This window comes from Phacochoerus africanus, chromosome 2 (genome assembly GCF_016906955.1).
Source record: "Phacochoerus africanus isolate WHEZ1 chromosome 2, ROS_Pafr_v1, whole genome shotgun sequence".
Taxonomy (NCBI): Eukaryota; Metazoa; Chordata; class Mammalia; order Artiodactyla; family Suidae; genus Phacochoerus; species Phacochoerus africanus.
The window spans coordinates 35,052,338-35,071,890 of NC_062545.1; the positions used below are offsets into that span (position 1 = coordinate 35,052,338).

General features: G+C 34.0%; 1 protein-coding gene across 2 annotated transcripts in view; it reads left to right on the forward strand.

Moving 5' to 3' along the window:
- Positions 1-19,553, forward strand: part of PTPRK (protein tyrosine phosphatase receptor type K) — a 570,706-nt gene that overhangs the window by 435,281 nt on the left and 115,872 nt on the right. For both annotated transcript variants that reach the window (XM_047758978.1, XM_047758985.1), the window contains exons 8-9: positions 8,291-8,593; positions 15,689-15,798. In XM_047758978.1, the coding sequence (XP_047614934.1) occupies positions 8,291-8,593; positions 15,689-15,798 (413 nt within the window). The remainder of the gene's footprint in view (positions 1-8,290; positions 8,594-15,688; positions 15,799-19,553) is intronic.

Below are 19,553 nucleotides of genomic sequence, written 5' to 3' on the forward strand. Positions count from 1 at the left end.
CTAACAAATATTTTCCCGAGCAGTCGAGCAGTCGGGAAATTCACGTTCCTTGTATTTGTTTTGATAAATGGAATGGAAACTGCTTTGCAGTCAGCTTCTAGGATTTCTGATGAAAAGGCAGCCAGGAGCACGAAGCTCCCTGTCATGCTTCAGTGTTCTTAGTTTGTGACATTTTTGACAAGATCTTCCTTTTCTTCTTGGCACGAGCTTTGGGACATCTTCTATTTCTTGCTGACTGACAGCTGGATAATAAGTTTTATCATTAAAAACTGATTCTAGGGAAATGTGATCCCTGCCCTTGATTCTCTTGTAGCTGGTAAAGCTTTTGTTTTCACAACTCTTTCAGAACAGCTAGAGATTATCACTACAAAAAGACCTGGATATTGACCTGTCATGTCACGTGTTGTTTGGCAAATACCAAAAAATTGAATTCCCTTTTATCTGTTATCTAGAATCACTTATCAAATCATCTTGCTGTTGAGAAGTGACTCAAACTCAACAGGTTCTGTCTACTCATGTGGCCTTTTTAATTTTTCTTAATCTTCAGAGAATTATTAAATAGTTCTTCATTTTATCCTATCAAGTTGGGTTAAATATTGGACACAAAGATTGTTATATGTGGGAACCCTGTACTAGACTTGTTTAGAATTTAAGTAAGGACAGTGATATATTACTTCTTTTTTTATCTGCTAATTGTATGTTACTGGTCATGGGTTTAATATGTAACTTTTTTGCTATTTCATTTTTTATTTTATTGGTAGTTGATTTACAATGTTAATTTCTTCAAAATGATTCAGTTATACATATATTCTTTTTCATATTCATATTTTCATTTGAAATATGGTTTCTATATTTGCTATTTCTTTTTATTTCTTCCTTATTTCATGTGGCTTTTCTCACTGTAACAACTAGGAAATAGGTGAACAATAAAAGGAAAAATGGAATGGCAAAAGTTAGTAAACCTGGCTGATCAACATTTGGCAGGAAAGATAAACCAGCTAATACTAAAATTTTTTCCTAATAAATCCTAGGATTTACTGGAAATCAGTGAATTAAAGAGAGTATTATGCCAGTTTGATACACATCTGCCTATAGGACACTTAAGAAGAGGAGATTGGATTCATCAGCCAAAAAGTAGACTAGGAAACGTCTCAATTTTGCTTACAGTTCCAGTTCTTTTAATGTTCGTTCTGTCCCTATCCCTACCCACTCTCCTCCACATGTAGCACATGTGGTCTTAAAACTTGTTAAATTTTCTGCTGGTGGCTGCAGTTTTTATGTTATAAATTTCACCAAGTCTGGATCCTCTGATGGATGATTTAGTGCGAAGAGTTGTATTAGGGTGTGTACTGATAACACAGATTTCAAAAATAGAAGGATCTAGCAAGTTTGATTATGGTTTTTCTTTACTGTCTTGCCTTGACCTGTTAACTTATCTGTGTGCAATCTGAAGTTACTTCCAATGTCTATTGAAATCACACTCCTTCTTGGTCCTTTCTTCTCCGCTAACACATTGCAGTTTTTGGATTTCTCCACTTCGAGTGTCTGCTCACATTGACACAACCTTCAGATTAATTTTTCTAAGGTAGTTAATTGATTATGCTGATTTTCTGCCCACTTTCTACAGGCTGTGAGATCAAAGTACCTCTTATCATGACATCTGAAGGTTTTCCAATCTTCTCCCAATCATTTTTTTCTATACAATCTCCTATTAGGTAGTTTGTATAGTAACCAAATGGAATTACCTATTTTCCCATATGTTTTTCATATTTATTCATCTTGTTTCCTCTGCTTTTATGTTATTTACCCAAACTGTGTCTATAAACCTCCTTGCCTTATCCATTGAGATCTAGTGTTTAAATGTCTTCTCTGTTTGATAGGTGAAAGTTGTTTCTCCTTATTGAATTCCTGTAGTATTTTATTCCATTCATATACCATTTACATCATACTGTTTTAATTATTTAACTTTTTTCTTAGTTTATCACTTGTAATAAATGTTAAGCTCCTTGAGGTCTATATTGTTTCATTCACTTTAGAATCCTCCACAGTGTCTGCATAGCATGCTTTATGTAATAGCTGGTCTATTTTTGTTTCACAATGAATAGACAGTTTGTTCAAAATGTTTTAATATGGTCCTTTACTACATGAAAATCACCTTTTTTTGCTGTGTTTCTTCCCAAGTTTATGCCAAAATTCTGCCCCACAATTTTTTCAATTCTTTGTTCCTTTTCCAGAAAAGCAAAATGAGAGAGAACTGTTTTATAAACATATGTATAGAATACCTAATAAAAGTTTGAAAATGGAAAGTGAAAAAATGGTAAAGGAAAGAACATTTAGTAAATTTCAAAATACATGACAGGTGGTGCTTCAAGGAATGTTATCCCCATTGTTTTATTACCACTGTTTGTTGTAAATACTACTTACTATGATGCCTGTTATGTACCATTAGGTCATTTCTTTTTAAGTATTTAATCCTTAAAACAGCAATTATGCCCGGCTTTATATAACATAGTGAATCCTAAGCAATATCCTTCTGTTTCCATTGATTCTATGACAGTTTAAGTATTTCTTTCCAATTTTAAAAGTTTAAATTTTTGTTTTTTCATTCATGTCTCAGAAATACAGTGCACTTATTAGTGAGGCACAAAAATAATGGATCAGGAGTTCCCGTCATGGCGCAGTGGTTAACAAATCCGACTTGGAACCATGAGGTTGTGGGTTCGGTCCCTGCCCTTGCTCAGTGGGTTGAGGATCCGGTGTTGCCATGAGCTGTGGTGTAGGTTGCAGACGCGGCTCGGATCCCGCGTTGCTGTGGCTCTGGCGTAGGCCGGTGGCTACAGCTCCAATTCAACCCCTAGCCTGGGAACCTCCATATGCCGCCGGAGCGGCCCAAGAAATAGCAACAACAACAACAACGACAAAAAGACAAAAAGACAAAAAAAAAATAATGGATCAGGGTGAGGAATTTAGGTAATTTTATTGTTGAATTTTCTGATAGACTTTTCTTTGAATGGATTTCATAGTAGTAGAACAGTCTCTAGTCCCTGCTGTTTATATTCTGACATAAAAAAACCCATGTGCTCAGGGTTGTCAGCCCATGTCAGACCTAACAGACTTCAGTAGCATGCCTATTGTATGTATGTATGTGTCTATATGTGTATGTTTGAATATGTATTTATATATAAATGTATTGCATGTGCACATGTATGCGTGATAACATATATATAACTGAGTGTGTCCCACTTCAATAAAAACTGGAAACAAAAATAAGGCAGATGTCAATTAAGAATAAGTGTGATTAGACAGCAGCTTCCCCTGAGTTATTGCAGATGCCTTAAAGCACAAAATAATTGAGTTTTGACTTTAGATGTGTCTCTGTGTATGTGTGTTTGTGAATATAGCCTTAAGTGAGAGTAAAATTATATTTAAGTCACTATTTTAGTAATAACAATGCAGTTTATAGCATTTATTCAAGCCACTGTGAAAAACATAAACTTTAAATACCACATTGGCCTTGGGTAAAGGTTCTTTGCCTTTTAGAAAACTATTCCTTTTTATAAATCTTTAATAAAGTATTGACTAGTGAAAATATGATTGTGATTTGTACACTATGTATAGGATTTAAAAAGATACCCCTTCCAGGTTTTAAATGAGAATGAAAAAATATCAATTATATAAGTGTCAAAGTAAGCAGCATATAAATACACCACCACAAAATTTTCACTCAAAGGGAACTGTATATTTTTTTACATACCACATAATGAGTGTATCTCTTGCCAACTCTTTAAACTGTTAAGAATTGAGGATGTAGAGCTCCTCTGTCTTCTTTCATAGTGTCTAGGCATGCTTTTATTTTAAAAATTAAAGTTTTTTTTTCAAATATGAGACTGAAAGAGTGGAGGGGAGAGAGTTGCTTCTGCTTTTGATGGTGCATCCCTCAAGAGGCAGACATTTGCACCTCTCTTGCTCTTCCAAGCCTAGAGAAACACCAAGTTCCTGCAGACTTTGCCTTAGCTCAGGGCTATTCAGAATGTCAAGCAGTTCTAATAGGCAGTCAGGTAGCTGCAGCAACTGAACCGAAATTGAATAGCACACGCATTCCCTGTTTTCAGTGCTTCCTAAAGGGATTGAATGAAGAAAGCCAGAAGGTAGAAGAAATGTCCTAATGAGATTAGTTAGAAGAAATTTTCTATTTATTTTTATAATATTTAAGTTTATAAAGAAATAATTTATAAAATTATGATTGGCTTAGGAGAAAATGTAGATATATAGTCAGTAATATGACAGGCAGATTGAATAGACTTAGTCCATGAAGTGTTAGAGTGTTTATACTCTTTTCACATTCATATGTACACTTTATATCTTTATATTTCAAAATTTCTTTCTAAAGAGGCCTTCAAATTTATTGTTCAGGAGTTTCCGTTGTGGCTCGGTGGAAACAAATCTGACTAGGAACCATGAGGTTACAGATTTGATCCCTGGCCTCCTTCAGTGGGTTAAGGATCCAGCGTTGCCATGAGCTGCGGCTTGCTTGGATCAGGCATTGCTCTGGCTCTGGTGTAGGCCAACAGCTGTAGCTCCAATTAGACCCCTAGCCTGGAAATCTCCATATGCCCCGGGTGCAACCCTAAAAAGCAAAAAAAAAAAAAAATACTGTTCAGAAATACAATTTATGATGACTGCACCCTACAGTTGTTTAAATCATTACTATGAATATTCACTTTGGAGGGGGTTGTTCTTTGTTTGGGGGAGTTTTATTAGTCTTATAGTATCTACTCATTTCCAAAATTACTTAAGTAGACTTTCCCCCAATCTTATCAGTGAAATTATGTCATACATCTGTAACATAGATTCTTTTGTAAACTTCATTTTGTTTTTAATACATGTATACCCCCTTTACTCATTTCTCTGACACTCCATCCCCTGCCTCTTGGCAACTATGAAACTGTTCTCTGTAAGTAGTCCATGAGCTTTTGTTGTTGTTGTTGTTGTTAATTTTTGCTTTTGTTTTTAAGTTCTCATAATCACATAGGAGTGATTATATGGTATTTGCCTTTCTCTGTCTGACTTAATTCATTTAGCATTATACCCTGGAAGTCTGTCCATGTTGTCCCAAATGTCAAGTTTTCAGTTTGTTTTCATGCCTTAATAATATTCCATTGCATACATGGAATAAAAAACACATTTTCTTTACATATTCATACTTTGATGGACCCTTGAGTTGTTTCCTTGTAAAAGGTGTTGCAGTGAACATGTGGGTGCATATATCTTTTCATGTTAGTGTTTTTATTTTCTTCAGATGAATACTTAAGTGAAATTGCTGAATCATATAGCAGTTTCATTTTTCATTGTTTGAGGAGCTTTCATACTTTTTTCTAGTGGCTGTACCAATTTACATTCTAATCAGCAGTGCACAGAGGTTCCTTGTTCTCCATATCCTCACCGACACTTGTTATTTCTTGATGTTTTGGTAATAACCTTTTTGACAGGTGTAAGGTGATATCTTGTGCTTTTGGTCTCCCTGATGATTAGTGATGCTGAACATCTTTTCATGTACCTGTTGATTATCAGTATGTCTCCTTTGGAAAAATGTCTTTTGGGATCATCTGCCCATTTTTTGATCAGCTTGTTTGAGGTTTCTGCTATTGATTTGTAGGGGTTCTTTATATATTTTGAATTTCAACTCCATATCAGATATGTGATTTGCATATATGTTCTCCCATTCAGTATTGTTGGTGTTTTCCTTTGCTATACAGATGTTTTTAGTATGATGTAATCCCACTCATTAATTTTTTGCTTTTGCCTTTGCTTTTGGTATCAGATTTAAAAAAAAAAAATTGCCTAGACCTGTGTCAAGGAGCTTACAACCTATTTTTTTTTTCATGGATTCATGTTTTGCTTTCAGATTTTTAATTCATTTTGAGTTAGTTTTTGTATATGGTGTAAGATAGTGGTTGTATTTCATCCTTTTGAATAGGACTGTCCAGTTTTTCCAACACCATTTAATGAAGAGACAGTTCTTTAATCATTGTATATTCTTGACTCCTTTGTCATAAGTTAGCTCACTATATATATGTGTCTATTTTAATACAAATATCATACTGTTGTAATTATTATGACTTTGTAACATAGATTGAAATCAGGGAGCATCATACCTCTAGCTTTGTTCTTTCTGAAGATGGCTTTGGCTGTTTTGTGTGTGTGTGTGTGTTTGTGGTTCCATACAAGTTTAGGATTATTTGTTTTTTCTTTGAAAAAAAAAACCATGGAATTTTGACAAGGATTGCATTGAATCTGTAGATTGCTTTGAGTAGTATGGCCATTTTAACAATATTGATTATTCCAAACCATGAACCCTTAATACATTTCATTCGTGTCTTCAATTTCTTTTATGCTTTTCTTATGCTTTTAGAGTTATATTAGAATTCAGGGTATCTGCAAATTAAATAGTGGAATAAAACAAAAAGGTGAATGAGAAAGAATGATCACTTGGAAAAAAGAGAAATTTGGAAAGGGATAAAAATGTCAGAGTCAAAATGAGCAGTGTGTAAAAACAAGTATATAACTACTGGACCTAAAATACTTAGAACAGAGGAATAAATATTTTCAATGTTTTCTCCCATTGCATTATGGGATATTTTCATTCATATATACCAGGTATTTTTGGGGGGAATCTTACTAATTCTAGATGCTTTTAAGACAAAATATGGACTGACTGTAATATGATCACTCAGTTGTATTTGATTTGTACCTAACAGGCAGTAAAATCGTGGTTTATCTGGAAATTTTAGGATGATGCTATCTGTAAGTGCCTGACCAGCTTGTGGGCAGTGGTGCCAAAGACTAACTAGACTGAAATGAAAACGTCATCATCTCACTCTTGTGCTTGGCAGGGAAAATGATGACAGCACCGAGCACATAGATTTTTTAAATGATTAGAAAGGCATACCTTTCTTCCAGCCAACTCACAGTGCTTAAGATAAATACTAAAAAAAAAAAGTGGTAAAATAAGGAGACTGGAATTATAAACAATCAAAAGACAAGCAGACAGGATTTAAAACCAATGCTTTGGATTCTACCAAAGATTAATGTGTGTGTGTGTGTGTGTATTTATAGTTTGGAGGTTTTAAATTGAAAAACCAGAAGAGTGTATTTCAAATTGCACACTAAATTTCAGATTCCATTGAATTGGAATCACAATTTAGGCTTGTCATCTGTATGCCATGCTGATTACTTTTATACAATTGAAGATTTTAATATCAAAAGTTAAAATTTTTAAAAACACATTGTATTACTTATTTTTCTTTATTTTTTCCCTACTAATTTCAATTTGGCAAGAGCTTACCTATCCTTAATGAATTAATGGATGCACCATCAAGGCCTTGACCTTGGCCTTGACTTTAATGTCTTTGTCAAATCAATGTATTAAAGTTTTGCTGTGTATTGGTTTGTTTACTGTGTAGACTTTGCCACGGCCATGACTTTCATCGAGTAATTATTTTGATTAAGTTAGATGATTAAAGTTAGTCTTGCATGAGGAAAGTATACACTTGGGAAGCGGTGATGGATGGACTCCAGTCAATGGAGTGTTTAGTTCTGCCAACAATTTCCAGTTGAATGGAAATTCACCTCCCAGTTTGGTTTCGGTGACACTGAATGGATTGTCAAGACTGAGTGTTTCCTAGAGAAAGACAGAAAGAGATCAAGAAGGATAGATGACATTGTGAATATCCACATGTGTTCTTGCAGTTTTTCTCAGATATTTTTCTGCTTTGATGAACAGCATCATTACTGAAATAATGTTAATTAATGTCCGCATCATTTTTGTAAATGGTAGTTTAGTGTCACAATTAGACTAATTAGTATACAGCATAGCTTGGTGACATGACAAATCATAGAGCAGAACATGTTGACTCTTATCCATTATGATGTATTAGCTAATTCACTGGCTCAATAATGACAAAAGAAAATACAGGGAATAGGGCAGTAAAAGCAGAAACAACTATAAAAGCATTACAGCTACATTTTCAGGTTTTTATTTTTCTACCATGTTCCTCAGTACTATGAATTGTTGACGTTTTATGTTTCATATCTTTTCTCATTGGTAAATCATAGCTCCTAACAGAAATCTTCAAGAATAAGATTATGAGTAAAAAAAGAAAATGAGAATAAAATATGACTCTCAGATTTTCCTGGGTTTACAGATACTTTGTCATGCTCAGTGTTATATTTTTTCAAAGTTATTGATGATAAAGTTGACAAGTATCTGCACATCTGATTCATTTTGCAGAACCTATGCGAACTCCAAAGACTCTGAAGATTGCTGAGATACAGGCAAGACGCATCGCTGTAGACTGGGAATCTTTGGGTTACAACATCACGCGTTGCCACACTTTTAATGTCACTATCTGCTACCATTACTTCCGTGGTCACAACGAGAGCAAGGCAGACTGTTTGGACATGGACCCGAAAGCCCCTCAGCATGTTGTGAACCATCTGCCACCTTATACAAACGTCAGCCTCAAGATGATCCTAACCAATCCAGAGGGCAGGAAGGAGAGTGAGGAGACGATTATTCAAACTGATGAAGATGGTATGCTCACACTTCATTATTTTTAAAGAGGGGAGTTATATGACAAGAATTATGTAGTTGCTTACAGTTTTGCCTAGAGTACCTCAAAACTGAATTGCATTCTGAAATACTTTTAACAAGGTTAACTTTGGAGAGAGTTTGCCTTTAACAAAAAGCGTAATATTCTCCAGGGTAGCATCAAATACTGATGAACTTTTCCTTTACTGTTTGTGATTTTTATATAGTGTTAGAAAAGTAGCAACCACACTAAAAGTTTAAAAAAAGTTTTATTAAATGTTCAAAAATAGTTCTCACTGTTAATGGCACTACATCAATTACCTATTGGTGAAATACACTTAAGTTAAAATTCTCATTTTTTGCATTACAGACCAATAGTAATAGCTTTCATTTTCCTTCTGATTTGAAAGCATCAATGTTTACCTCTTCTATTCATTTTAGATTATTTTCTGTAATTATAAATATAAAAGAAGGGCAAAGTTCATATTTTTAAGTCTAAATAAAGGTGCTTATCAGACATTGGTACACTATCATCTTTTATCCATCTTATTGACTTATAACTTACCCAATTTTATATGTATTACTTCTAAATTCTTAAACAATAGGAGGAAACATTTATATTAATAAATGTTTATAACATAAACATTATAATTTGCACACACGCATTTACTATAGTATGTCATTGAGGTGAACTTGAGCACATCTTCTGATTCAAAAAAATGTATCCTAGACAAAAAAAACATGATAATCTAATAATGACAATAATGTATTCTTTCAGTGTAAAACATTTCATCTTCAAAATTTCCTTTTATTAATAAAAGCATGCAGGGGAAAAATAGTGTGCTAGATAGTGAATTGAGGCAAAGATGAATGGTGAGTCAGGAATCATGAGTTTTCAGACTCAGCTCTAATAACTCTGTAACCTGAGCAAATCCTTTCACCCCTCCAGTTCTCTATATCTCATATCTATATGAAAAGTTTAAATTAGATGATCTCTAAGGTTCCATCCTCTTCTAAAACTCTCCTTGAGTAGCTTGTAAGGAGGACTTCATTTTTATTTGGGTTTCAGAAAACAGAATGTACTTCATACCCAAGTCTTCCCAGTTCCCTCAAGTTCTGAACTTTAGGCTCAGATGTATATTTTGATGCCTGCCAAGTATGAGATTGCTATTAAATAGGTCACTCTTCTCCTTATCACTTCAAGCTTTCTCACTATGAGAAGTGGCAATGATCTGGAAGTTTGCTGCTGCTTTTTAAAAATTTCTTAATTATAACTTTATTTCTTAAAATAATTTTATTATAGTTGATTTACAGTGTTCTGTCAATTTCTGCTGCACAGCAAAGTGGCCCGGTCATACATAGATACATACTCCTCACATCACATTCTATCACAAGTGATTGGATATAGTTCCCTGTGTTCTACAGCGGGATCTCATTGCCTATCCATTCTAAATGTAATAGTTTGGATCTTATTAACCCCGAACCCCCAGTCCATGCCACCCCTCCCCCTGTTGTAATAAAGTGAAGTGAAAGCTTTTTAATTTCATTTACTCAGGTTTTGAAGGAAATGATATTGTCCTAAAATGATGCATATTTCCACATTTTCAAAGAAATAAAACCTTAGACTTATTCATGATAAATGTACTTTTGTCATCTTTGAGATAATCAAACACAGTTATCTCAGCTATCATGTTTGAACTTGGACTTATCAGAGCATTAACAATATTTTAAAGAACAAACCCTGCTCTCATACATAAATATGTGAACACTCATATTACCCCCCATACCCACACAATACACAACACACGCTTATGAAAGAAAGAATGATTGAGTGTCCTTGTTTTATAGGTAGATTATCTTATCAAAATGGGAAGTTTAAGCATGGATTCAGAAGCTCTGAAAAATCTCTATCTCATTTTATCAAGTGGGATTAATATTAAAATGTCTATATTACAGTAGATTTTTTTTTGTCTTTTTTTGTTGTTGTTGTTGTTGCTATTTCTTGGGCCGCTCCCGTGGAGGTTCCCAGGCTAGGGGTTGAATCGGAGCTGTAGCCACGGGCCTACGCCAGAGCCACAGCAACGCGGGATCCGAGCCGCGTCTGCAGCCCACACCACAGCTCACGGCAACGCCAGATCGTTAACCCACTGAGCAAGGGCAGGGACCGAACCCGCAACCTCATGGTTCCTAGTCGGATTCGTTAACCACTGCGCCGCGACGGGAACTCCTACAGTAGATATTTTTTAAGAATATTTGTTTTAAGATTTCTTGTGTGGCTCCGTGGTAACGAACCTGACTAGTATCCATGAATCCATGAGGATGCGGATTCCATCCCTGGCCCCGCTTACTGGTTTAAGGATCCAGCATTGCATGAGTTGTAGTGTAGGGGGGCAGCCGTGGATCTGATTTGAGACCTCTAGCCTGGGAACTTACATATGCTCTGGGTACAGCCCTAAAAAGCAACAAAAAAGAATAGTTGTTTAAACTATTGAGTTAGTCTCAGATGTACAGAAAAGTGATTTTGTTATTTTTATTTAGATTTTTTTATATTCAGACTATATAATAGACTCTCTCTCTCTCTCTCTCTCTCTCTCTCTCTATATATATATATATATATATATATAGATAGATAGGCTGAATATAAATATATATAAATATCACATATATATATATATAAATATCACATCTTAAGCTAATTGTCTGTTGATGGGGACTTGGCTATTATAAATAGAACTGCTATAAGCATTGGGGTGCATATATCTTTTTGAATTGCAGTTCTCATCTTTTCTGGATGTATACCCAGAAGTGGGGTTGCTGAATCATATGATAGCTCTGTTTTTATTTTATTAGGAAACCATAATGTTTTTCAGTAATGGCTGCACCAGTTTACATTCCCACCAGCAGTGTATGAAGGTTCCCTTTTTTCCACACCTTTTCCAGCATTTATTATTTGTCGACTTTTGATGGTAGCCATTCTGACCAGTGTCAGGTAATACTCGGTTTGATTTGCATTTCTGCAATAATTAGGATGTTGATCGTCTTTTTTTTTTCTTTTTCTTTCGCTTTTTAGGGCTATACCTGCAGCATATTGAAAGTTCCCAGGCTAGGGGTCAAATCAGAGCTGCCGCTGCCAGCCTCAACACCGGATCCTGAACCCAGCAATCAAACCTGCATCCTCACGGATGCTAGTCTGGTTTGTAAACCACTCAGCCACAACAGGAACCCTAGATGTTGCTCATTTTTCTATGTACCTGTTTGCCATCTGTATGTCTTCTTTAGGAAATTGTCTGCTTAGTCTTCTGCCCGTTTTCTGATTGGGTTTTTTTTTTTTTTTTCTTCTTCATATTGAGTAGTATGTATCTTTTGGGTATTAACCCATTGTCAGTCACATTGTCTGCATATATGTTCTCCCATTCTGTAGGTTGTCTTTTAAGTTTTGTTGATGCTTTCCTTTGCAGGGCAAAAGCATCTAATTTTGTTCATTGTACACTAGACATTTCACAATCTCTTTTGGTAATAAGAATATACTCACATATTTTGTTGCCTGCACCTGAAATTGAAAAAAAAAAACAAAGAAACCATGATTTCTTAATTGGTAATGTTAGGCTGAGTTACATGAGTTTTGTGCTTCTCTAGTCAGTCACTCTCTAACAGTATAATTCATTTTGATGGTATTCTTTGGTATGAGTTTTTAGTCCACTTCTCTTTTCCACAAACCAAAGAATGCAATCAGGCTTATATAATCCTTTTCACAGTGCATTAAATTTTTTAATGTATTTTTGGGTACTCATATGACTAGATTACTAATTAGGAAGTGAATTGGTTTGGGAGTTTAATAATGTCTTAAATTGATCAAACTCATGACTGTGCTATTTGTTTTATCTAGTAGTTTTGCAAAAGTAAAATAGCATTAACTGTAGAGTCTAATTTCAATATTATTTCCTAACCTTGTTTTATTTTAACCTGTATTTATTTATTTATTTATTTATTTATTTATTTATTTATTTATTGTAATTGAGTTGCATATTATTATTTCATAGTAGGATCACAAAGTCATTCCTTCTACTATAAGGGTTTTTTTTTTTTTTTCCTTCCTGTTGTTTTATCTGTAAGACTAAATGGTTGAAGTACAGGCTTTCTATGAAGTATTTGCAAGTAATTCAGTGTTCAGATCTTCTCATTATGAGCTTCTGTTTCTACATAGAGTACTTGATGTGTCTCAGTGTTCCTGAAGGAGGGAAAAAATCTAAATCATAATCTGTTGGAAGATTGATGGATTATGATGATCTAATTAAGTCAGTCTTACTAAATTATTGCTGCCCTATATACATAGAAAAATAATATATTATCAACCACCTAATAAAGGAATATAATTTCATGAAAAGAATTCTGGAGACATCCATAAATCATGAGAGCAAAGCTAGAATGATTTCCCACTAGAACCCTAAGGTAGAATTTATATTTAATTTATTGCATACTTTTTTAATGCATGGGTAGAATTTTTTGTATGAGATTTTGTTTTCATTTTTTATTCCCGAATTCATAAAAATCAATATTATGGAGTTAGCTCAGCCGAAAAGCCTGGTGTAGGGACATTTTTTGGCTAATACAAAGCTATTTTTATACACATATTTATTATATTTTAAAGGCTCTAATACTTATTTAATGTAATCTTACCCCACCCACTTTTCATTTTTCCTTTCTCTTCCATTTTGAGAGTTACATTGTAAGGGACTTTCATATGTGCAAAAAAAGAATTTAGCTGAAACAGCTTTCCAATAAATTATAGGCAGGGGAATAAAAGTCAGCATTCTCTCTCCATTAAAAGTTGTTGATGTGGAAATGTGAGGTGACATTTCTTGCAATATGAAGACTGCCATGATGATAGTGTTAGTAATTTCATGTTGTATTTTCACAAATCATACATACATATAGCTGTTGTCTATATACAGAATTGTCTCCCTTCAAATGTGGAGCGTTATTGAATATAATTTATCTGTGCCCACACCCCTCCCCCACCTGTTTTATGTGTGTGTGTTGTAGTTCCCTTAAGTGTAATTCTTTCTCTCATCCACTATACTAGTCTCAGTCCAGGATCAGTAATATGGCACTCTCTTGGCCATCATTTTCCCTCAGACTTTTCCATAAGTGTGTGAAGTGTACCCATAATATCATTTGAAGTGAATCCTGTTGACAAAGTAGAAGCTGTATATGAAGAGCAGAGTCTCTGTGTGTACAAAGTCTGGGAAGGGTACTTGCTAATTCTGCCTTTTTCTCAGTGCAGAGTTATCCAAATATATAAAGCTATCCTCCCTATTTGTGAACAATTTGAAATATATTTATGCCACCTCATAGCATGTTGCAGCCAAGTGATGTTTGATGAACATAAATAGTAATTACAATACCATCAATAAACATTTACTCATTAAATTGGGTTTTACCTGCTCCTGCCTCCAAGAGCCACCCTCCATGAGAGATAATGGAAAGGCGAAGAAATACTTTCCCTTAATTATAATTGTAACCCTATGTCTTTGAGTGGAATGGAAACAACAGGTATTTTCTTGGAAATCAAACTAATGCCCATGATAGCATCCAGTAGATGCCACAAATTACACACAGGTCCATCCATCACAGACCCTCTGCCTTGATACTGGAAGAGCTGTGCCCATACTGTGGACCTGGGGGTTGAGAGAAGTGGATGCCTTTTGTTAACTTTTGCTTGAGCTCTCAGCTGTTAGATACATGAACATATCTTCTAGGATACAGTCCTGGCATTTTTTTCTATTTACTGTGGGTTTTTTTCATTTATGAATTTATTATTAATGTACCGAATTATGTTGGCTGACCTAGAGGTCGTAACATCATTCACTGTCTCCTTGTAGATTGAAATAAATCTTACTCTTTTGACATATCATTCAGAATTTCTTGATGCTGCTGGCCACGTTGCAATGCATCTCCTTTGATCCAGTGATTTTTAATTTATTTCAGTCCTCACAAAATTGCTATATACTCTGAAAATACATTTCTAGATAATGTCATGTGTGAAGTTCACTGAAACATGAGATTAAGGAAAAATATTAATTAAAAAATCATACTTGCCCAACATTTGGTTGATGGTTTCAAAAGAAAACATATATTTAAGCAAGGTAGGATGGATATGATGTATTTTTAAACATTATGAAAACAAGAAATTGAACTTTTATGTAAAGAAATAGCAACTAAGTATTTAAATAAGATACATAAAAGGAAAATACACAGTAGCAAAAGTATCTCATATCTTGTATTTTCTCAATAGAAACGGACACATCATTCATTGCTGTCACTGGGTATTGTCAGTTATAAGACACTTGCAAATAAGGACTGGGATGGTTTCTCAAATCTTGTCATACCTAGGGATACTTCATAATTAGTTATGAGTTCTAAACAAGTCCGATGTCATAAGATGGCTTGATTTTTAGCTTTGCAAAAGGGAATTGTTTTAAAAAGATGGGAGCCTGATATTCATCTTAAATTTTTTTTTTAATTGTAAAGATCAACACTGTCTTTTAAAAAGTATAGAAATATATTAAGCATAATTGTAAAATTCAGATTGATTATTAATGGGCATTTCAAATTAGTGTCATATGGTTTGGCTTTTGAGTCTAAAGAGTGTTAATTATTATTATAATTTATCATCTCATGAACATTGTTTATGGATGCATGTTAGGGGTTCGTAATAATCTTCAAAAAATATTTCTGGGAAATCTTTCAGGGAAAGCTCTGTTCTTGAAACAAATTACAAATGAGATCTTCATGTCATTAGAGGTATACTACAGAGAAAACTAGGCTACACAATTTATTCAGTTCTCTAAAGTGATAGAATATTCTTTTGAATAAAAATAACTTTGCAGTTGTACATAATCTTCATTAAAAGCTTATAGATATACTTAATTTAAATTCTTATGTGTTAAAGTCAGAAAATGCCATACAGCTTATTTTCTTTTTAAGGATTTATTTTTATTTTTTTAATTTACTTTTAATTTATTTTTCTAGCTTCATGTTTATTTTTTCTGTTTCTGCCATAAGGATCCTTATCACCAAAAATGTATTTATTTGTAGTGCCTGGCCCTGTACCAGTCAATTCTCTTCAAGGAACATCCTTTGAAAATAAGATCTTCTTGAACTGGAAAGAACCTTTGGATCCAAATGGAATCATCACTCAGTATGAGGTATTGGGAGAAAAAGGAAATTTATTGAAATACAGATTGAAGGGGAGAGTAAAAGAAAAAAGAGGCGAATAATGGAAAAGAAGTAATTGACAGGGGATTAAAATCATTATTAGTTCTCTGTTTTAGCTTATAAATTCCTTGATCCCTAAATTAAGTATCAAAACAAATATTGTATGGCACCTAGAGTCTTCAGATTCTTAAAATAAATGTTGATTTAGGGAAGCAGCATGGGCCTTGTCAAAGAGACTTACTGGTGGTTGTAAAGAACAAATTTTTGTAAAATTAGGAAACTCATATTTCTTGTTATGATATAGGGGAGGGATTGAGTGTCATTTGTTTCAGGGTTAGGGAGTAATACCTAGAGAGCAAAATATTTCATAAATCTGACTATTCTAGAGCTTCATCTCAACTTTGAATATATATCATTATCTTATATTAAATATAAGGAGCTGAAAAGAAGAAAAGATCATTTTACTTGCACAAATGTTCCTGGGTAGTCAGTGTTTATGATAGCATAAAATGCTTCCAGTTTTAGTGGCTGCAGAGTACATCATAGGAATGGGAATCTATTAACATACTTAAAATTTGTTATGTAACTTGAACAAGGAATAGAGTAATGTTAATTATAACAAACATTTCTTGAACACTTTCCATGTTTCTTTTTTTTAAATTGAAGTATAGTTAATTTACAATGTTGTATTATTTTCTGGTGTATAGAAAGGAGATTCAATTTTAAATATCTATACATTCTTTTTCATATTCTTTTCTATTATGTCTTAACGACAGTATATTGAATATAGTTCCCTGTGTTGTACAGTACAACCTTGTTGTTTATTTTATGTATCATAGTTTCTAAATTCCTAACTCCTAATTTATCCCTCCCCATCCCTTTCCACTTTGGTAACTATAAGTTTATTTTCTATGTCTGTGAGTCTATTTCTGTTTTGTAAATAAGTTCATTTGTGTGACATTTTAGATGTCACATATAAATGATTTTTGTCTTTTTCTGACTTACTTCACTTAGTATAATCCATGTTGCTGAAAATTGCATTAGTTCATTTTTTATGGCTGAGTAGTATTCCATTGTGTATTTATTCCACATCTTCTTTGTATATTCATCTGTTGATGGACATTTAGGTTGCCTCCATATCTTGGCTATTTTAAATAGTGCTGCTGTGAACATCAGGGTGCATATTCTTCTCAAATTAGAGTTTTCTTGAGATAAATACCCAGGAGTGGGATTTCTGGATCATATGGAAACTCTTTTTTCAGTTTTTTGAGTAACATCCATAATGTTTTACATTGTGGCTGCACTAATTAGCATTCCTACCAACAATGTAGGAAGGTCTCCTTTTCTCCACACCCTCTCCAACATTCATTGTTTGTAGACTTTTTGAGGATGGCCATTCTGACCAGTATAAGGTGATAGCCTCATTGTAGTTTTGATCTGCATTTCTCTTCTAATTAGCTATGATGAGCCTCTTTTCATGTGCCTGTTGGCCCTCTATATGTCTTCTTTAGAGAAATATCTAGTTAGGTCTTCTGCCCAGTTTTTGATTTGGTTGTTTTATTGTTCTTATTGTTGAGTTTTATGAACTGTTTGTATTATGAAAATTAAGCCCTTGTCAGTCACATCATTTACAAATATTTATTTTAGTCTATATGTTGCTTTTAGTTTTGTTGATGGTTTCCTTTGCTATGCAAAAGTTTATAAGTTTGATTAGCTCCCATTTGCCTTTTTTTTTTTTTTTTTTCTATTTCTTTGGGCTGCTCCCACGGCATATGGAGGTTCCCAGGCTAGGGATCGAATTGGAGCTGTAGCCACTGGCCTACGCCAGAGCCACAGCAACGCAGGATCTGAGCCGTGACTGCAAACTACACCACAGCTCATGGCAACGCCGGATCATTAACCCACTGAGCAAGGGCAGGGACCAAACCCGCAACCTCATGGTTCCTAGTCGGATTCCTTAACCACTGCGCCACGACGGGAACTCCCCCATTTGCCTATTTTTGCTTCGATTTCTGTTGATTTTTTTAGACTGACCTAAGAAATCTTTGGTACAATTTAGAGAATGTTTTGCCTTTGTTCTCTTTTAGGAGTTTTTATGGTGTTATGTCTTATATTTAAATCTTTAATCCATTTTGAGTTTAGCTTGTGTATGGTATGAGGGTGTGTTCTAACGTCTTTAATTTACAGGTGACTACCCAGCTTTCCCAATGAAACTTGCTTAAGAAACTGTCTTTCCTCCATTGTATATTCTTGCTCCTTTTGCCAAAGGTTAATTGACTGTAGATGTGGGGGTTTATTTCTGGGCTCTCTATTCTATTTCATTGATCCTTATGTCTGTTTTTGTGGCAGTACCATGCTGTTTTGATTACTGGAGCTCTGTAGTGTTGTCTGAGGTCCAGGAGGGTTATGTCTCTGCTTTGTTTTTTTTTCCTCAGAATTGCTTAGACAATATTTGGTCTTTTATGGTTCCATATACATTTAAGGATTTATCCATTTTAGTTTTGTGAAAAATGTCATGGGTGATTTTTTTAGGGAACACATTAAATCTATAGATTGTTTTGGGTAGTATGGCCATTTTAATTGTATTAATTCTTCCAATCAAAGAGTAAGAGATATTTTTCCATTTCTTTGAATCATCTTCAGTTTCCTTCATTATTGTTTTATAATTCTTAGCATATAAGTCTTTTACTTCCTGGGTTAGGTTTATTCCTAAGTGTTTTAATTTTTTTGATGCAATTTTAAAAGGGATTTTTTAAAATTTTACTTTCCTTTTCTGATATTTCATTGTTAGCATAAAGAAATGTAGCAGATTTCTGTATGTTAATCTTGTATTCTGCTACATTGCTGAAGTCGTTGATCAATTCTAGTAGTTTTTGTGTGGAGTCTTTAGGGTTTTCTATATGGAATATCAGGTCATCTGCATATAATGACAATTTTACCTCTTTTCTTCCAGTTTCAATACCTTTTATTTCTTTTTCTTGTCTGATTTCTATGGCGAGGACTTCCAATACTGTACTGAAGGAAAGTGGTGAGAGTGGTCATCCTTGTTCCAGATTTTAGCTGAAAATCTTTCAGCTTTTCACCATTGAGTATTTTGTTGGCTCTGGGTTTGTAATAAATAACTTTTATTATGTTGAAATATGTTCCTTCTGTACCCACTTTGGTAAGAGTTTGTATTGTGAATGGATATTGAGTTTTGTCAAATGATTTTCCTATATTTATTAAGATGGTCATATGGTTTTTATCTTTTCTTTTGTTGTGGTGCATCACATTGATTTGCATATGTTGAATCATCCTTGTGACCCTGGGATTAATCTAAGTTGATTATGGAATATGATGTTTCTTATGTGTTTGTTGGATTTTTGATAATATTTTGTTAAGAAGTTTTGCATCTATCTTTATCAAATATATTAGGCTATAATTTTATTTTTGGTAGTGTCTTTGTCTGGTTTTGGTATTGGGGTAATTATGGGTTCATAGAAGGACTTTGGGAGTGTTCCCTCCTCTTTGGTCTTTTGGAAGAGTTTGAGAAGGATTGTTATCAGTTCTTCTTTGTATGTTTTATACAATTCCCCATTGAATCTATCTGGTCCTGGACTTTTGTTTGCAGGGAATTTTTTTAATTACAGGTTTTTATTTCACTACTAATGCTTGGTCTGTTGAAATTACCTATTTCTTCTTGATTCAATTTTAGTGTGACTTTCTGTTTTATATGCATTATATTGTGTGTGATCATAATACTGTA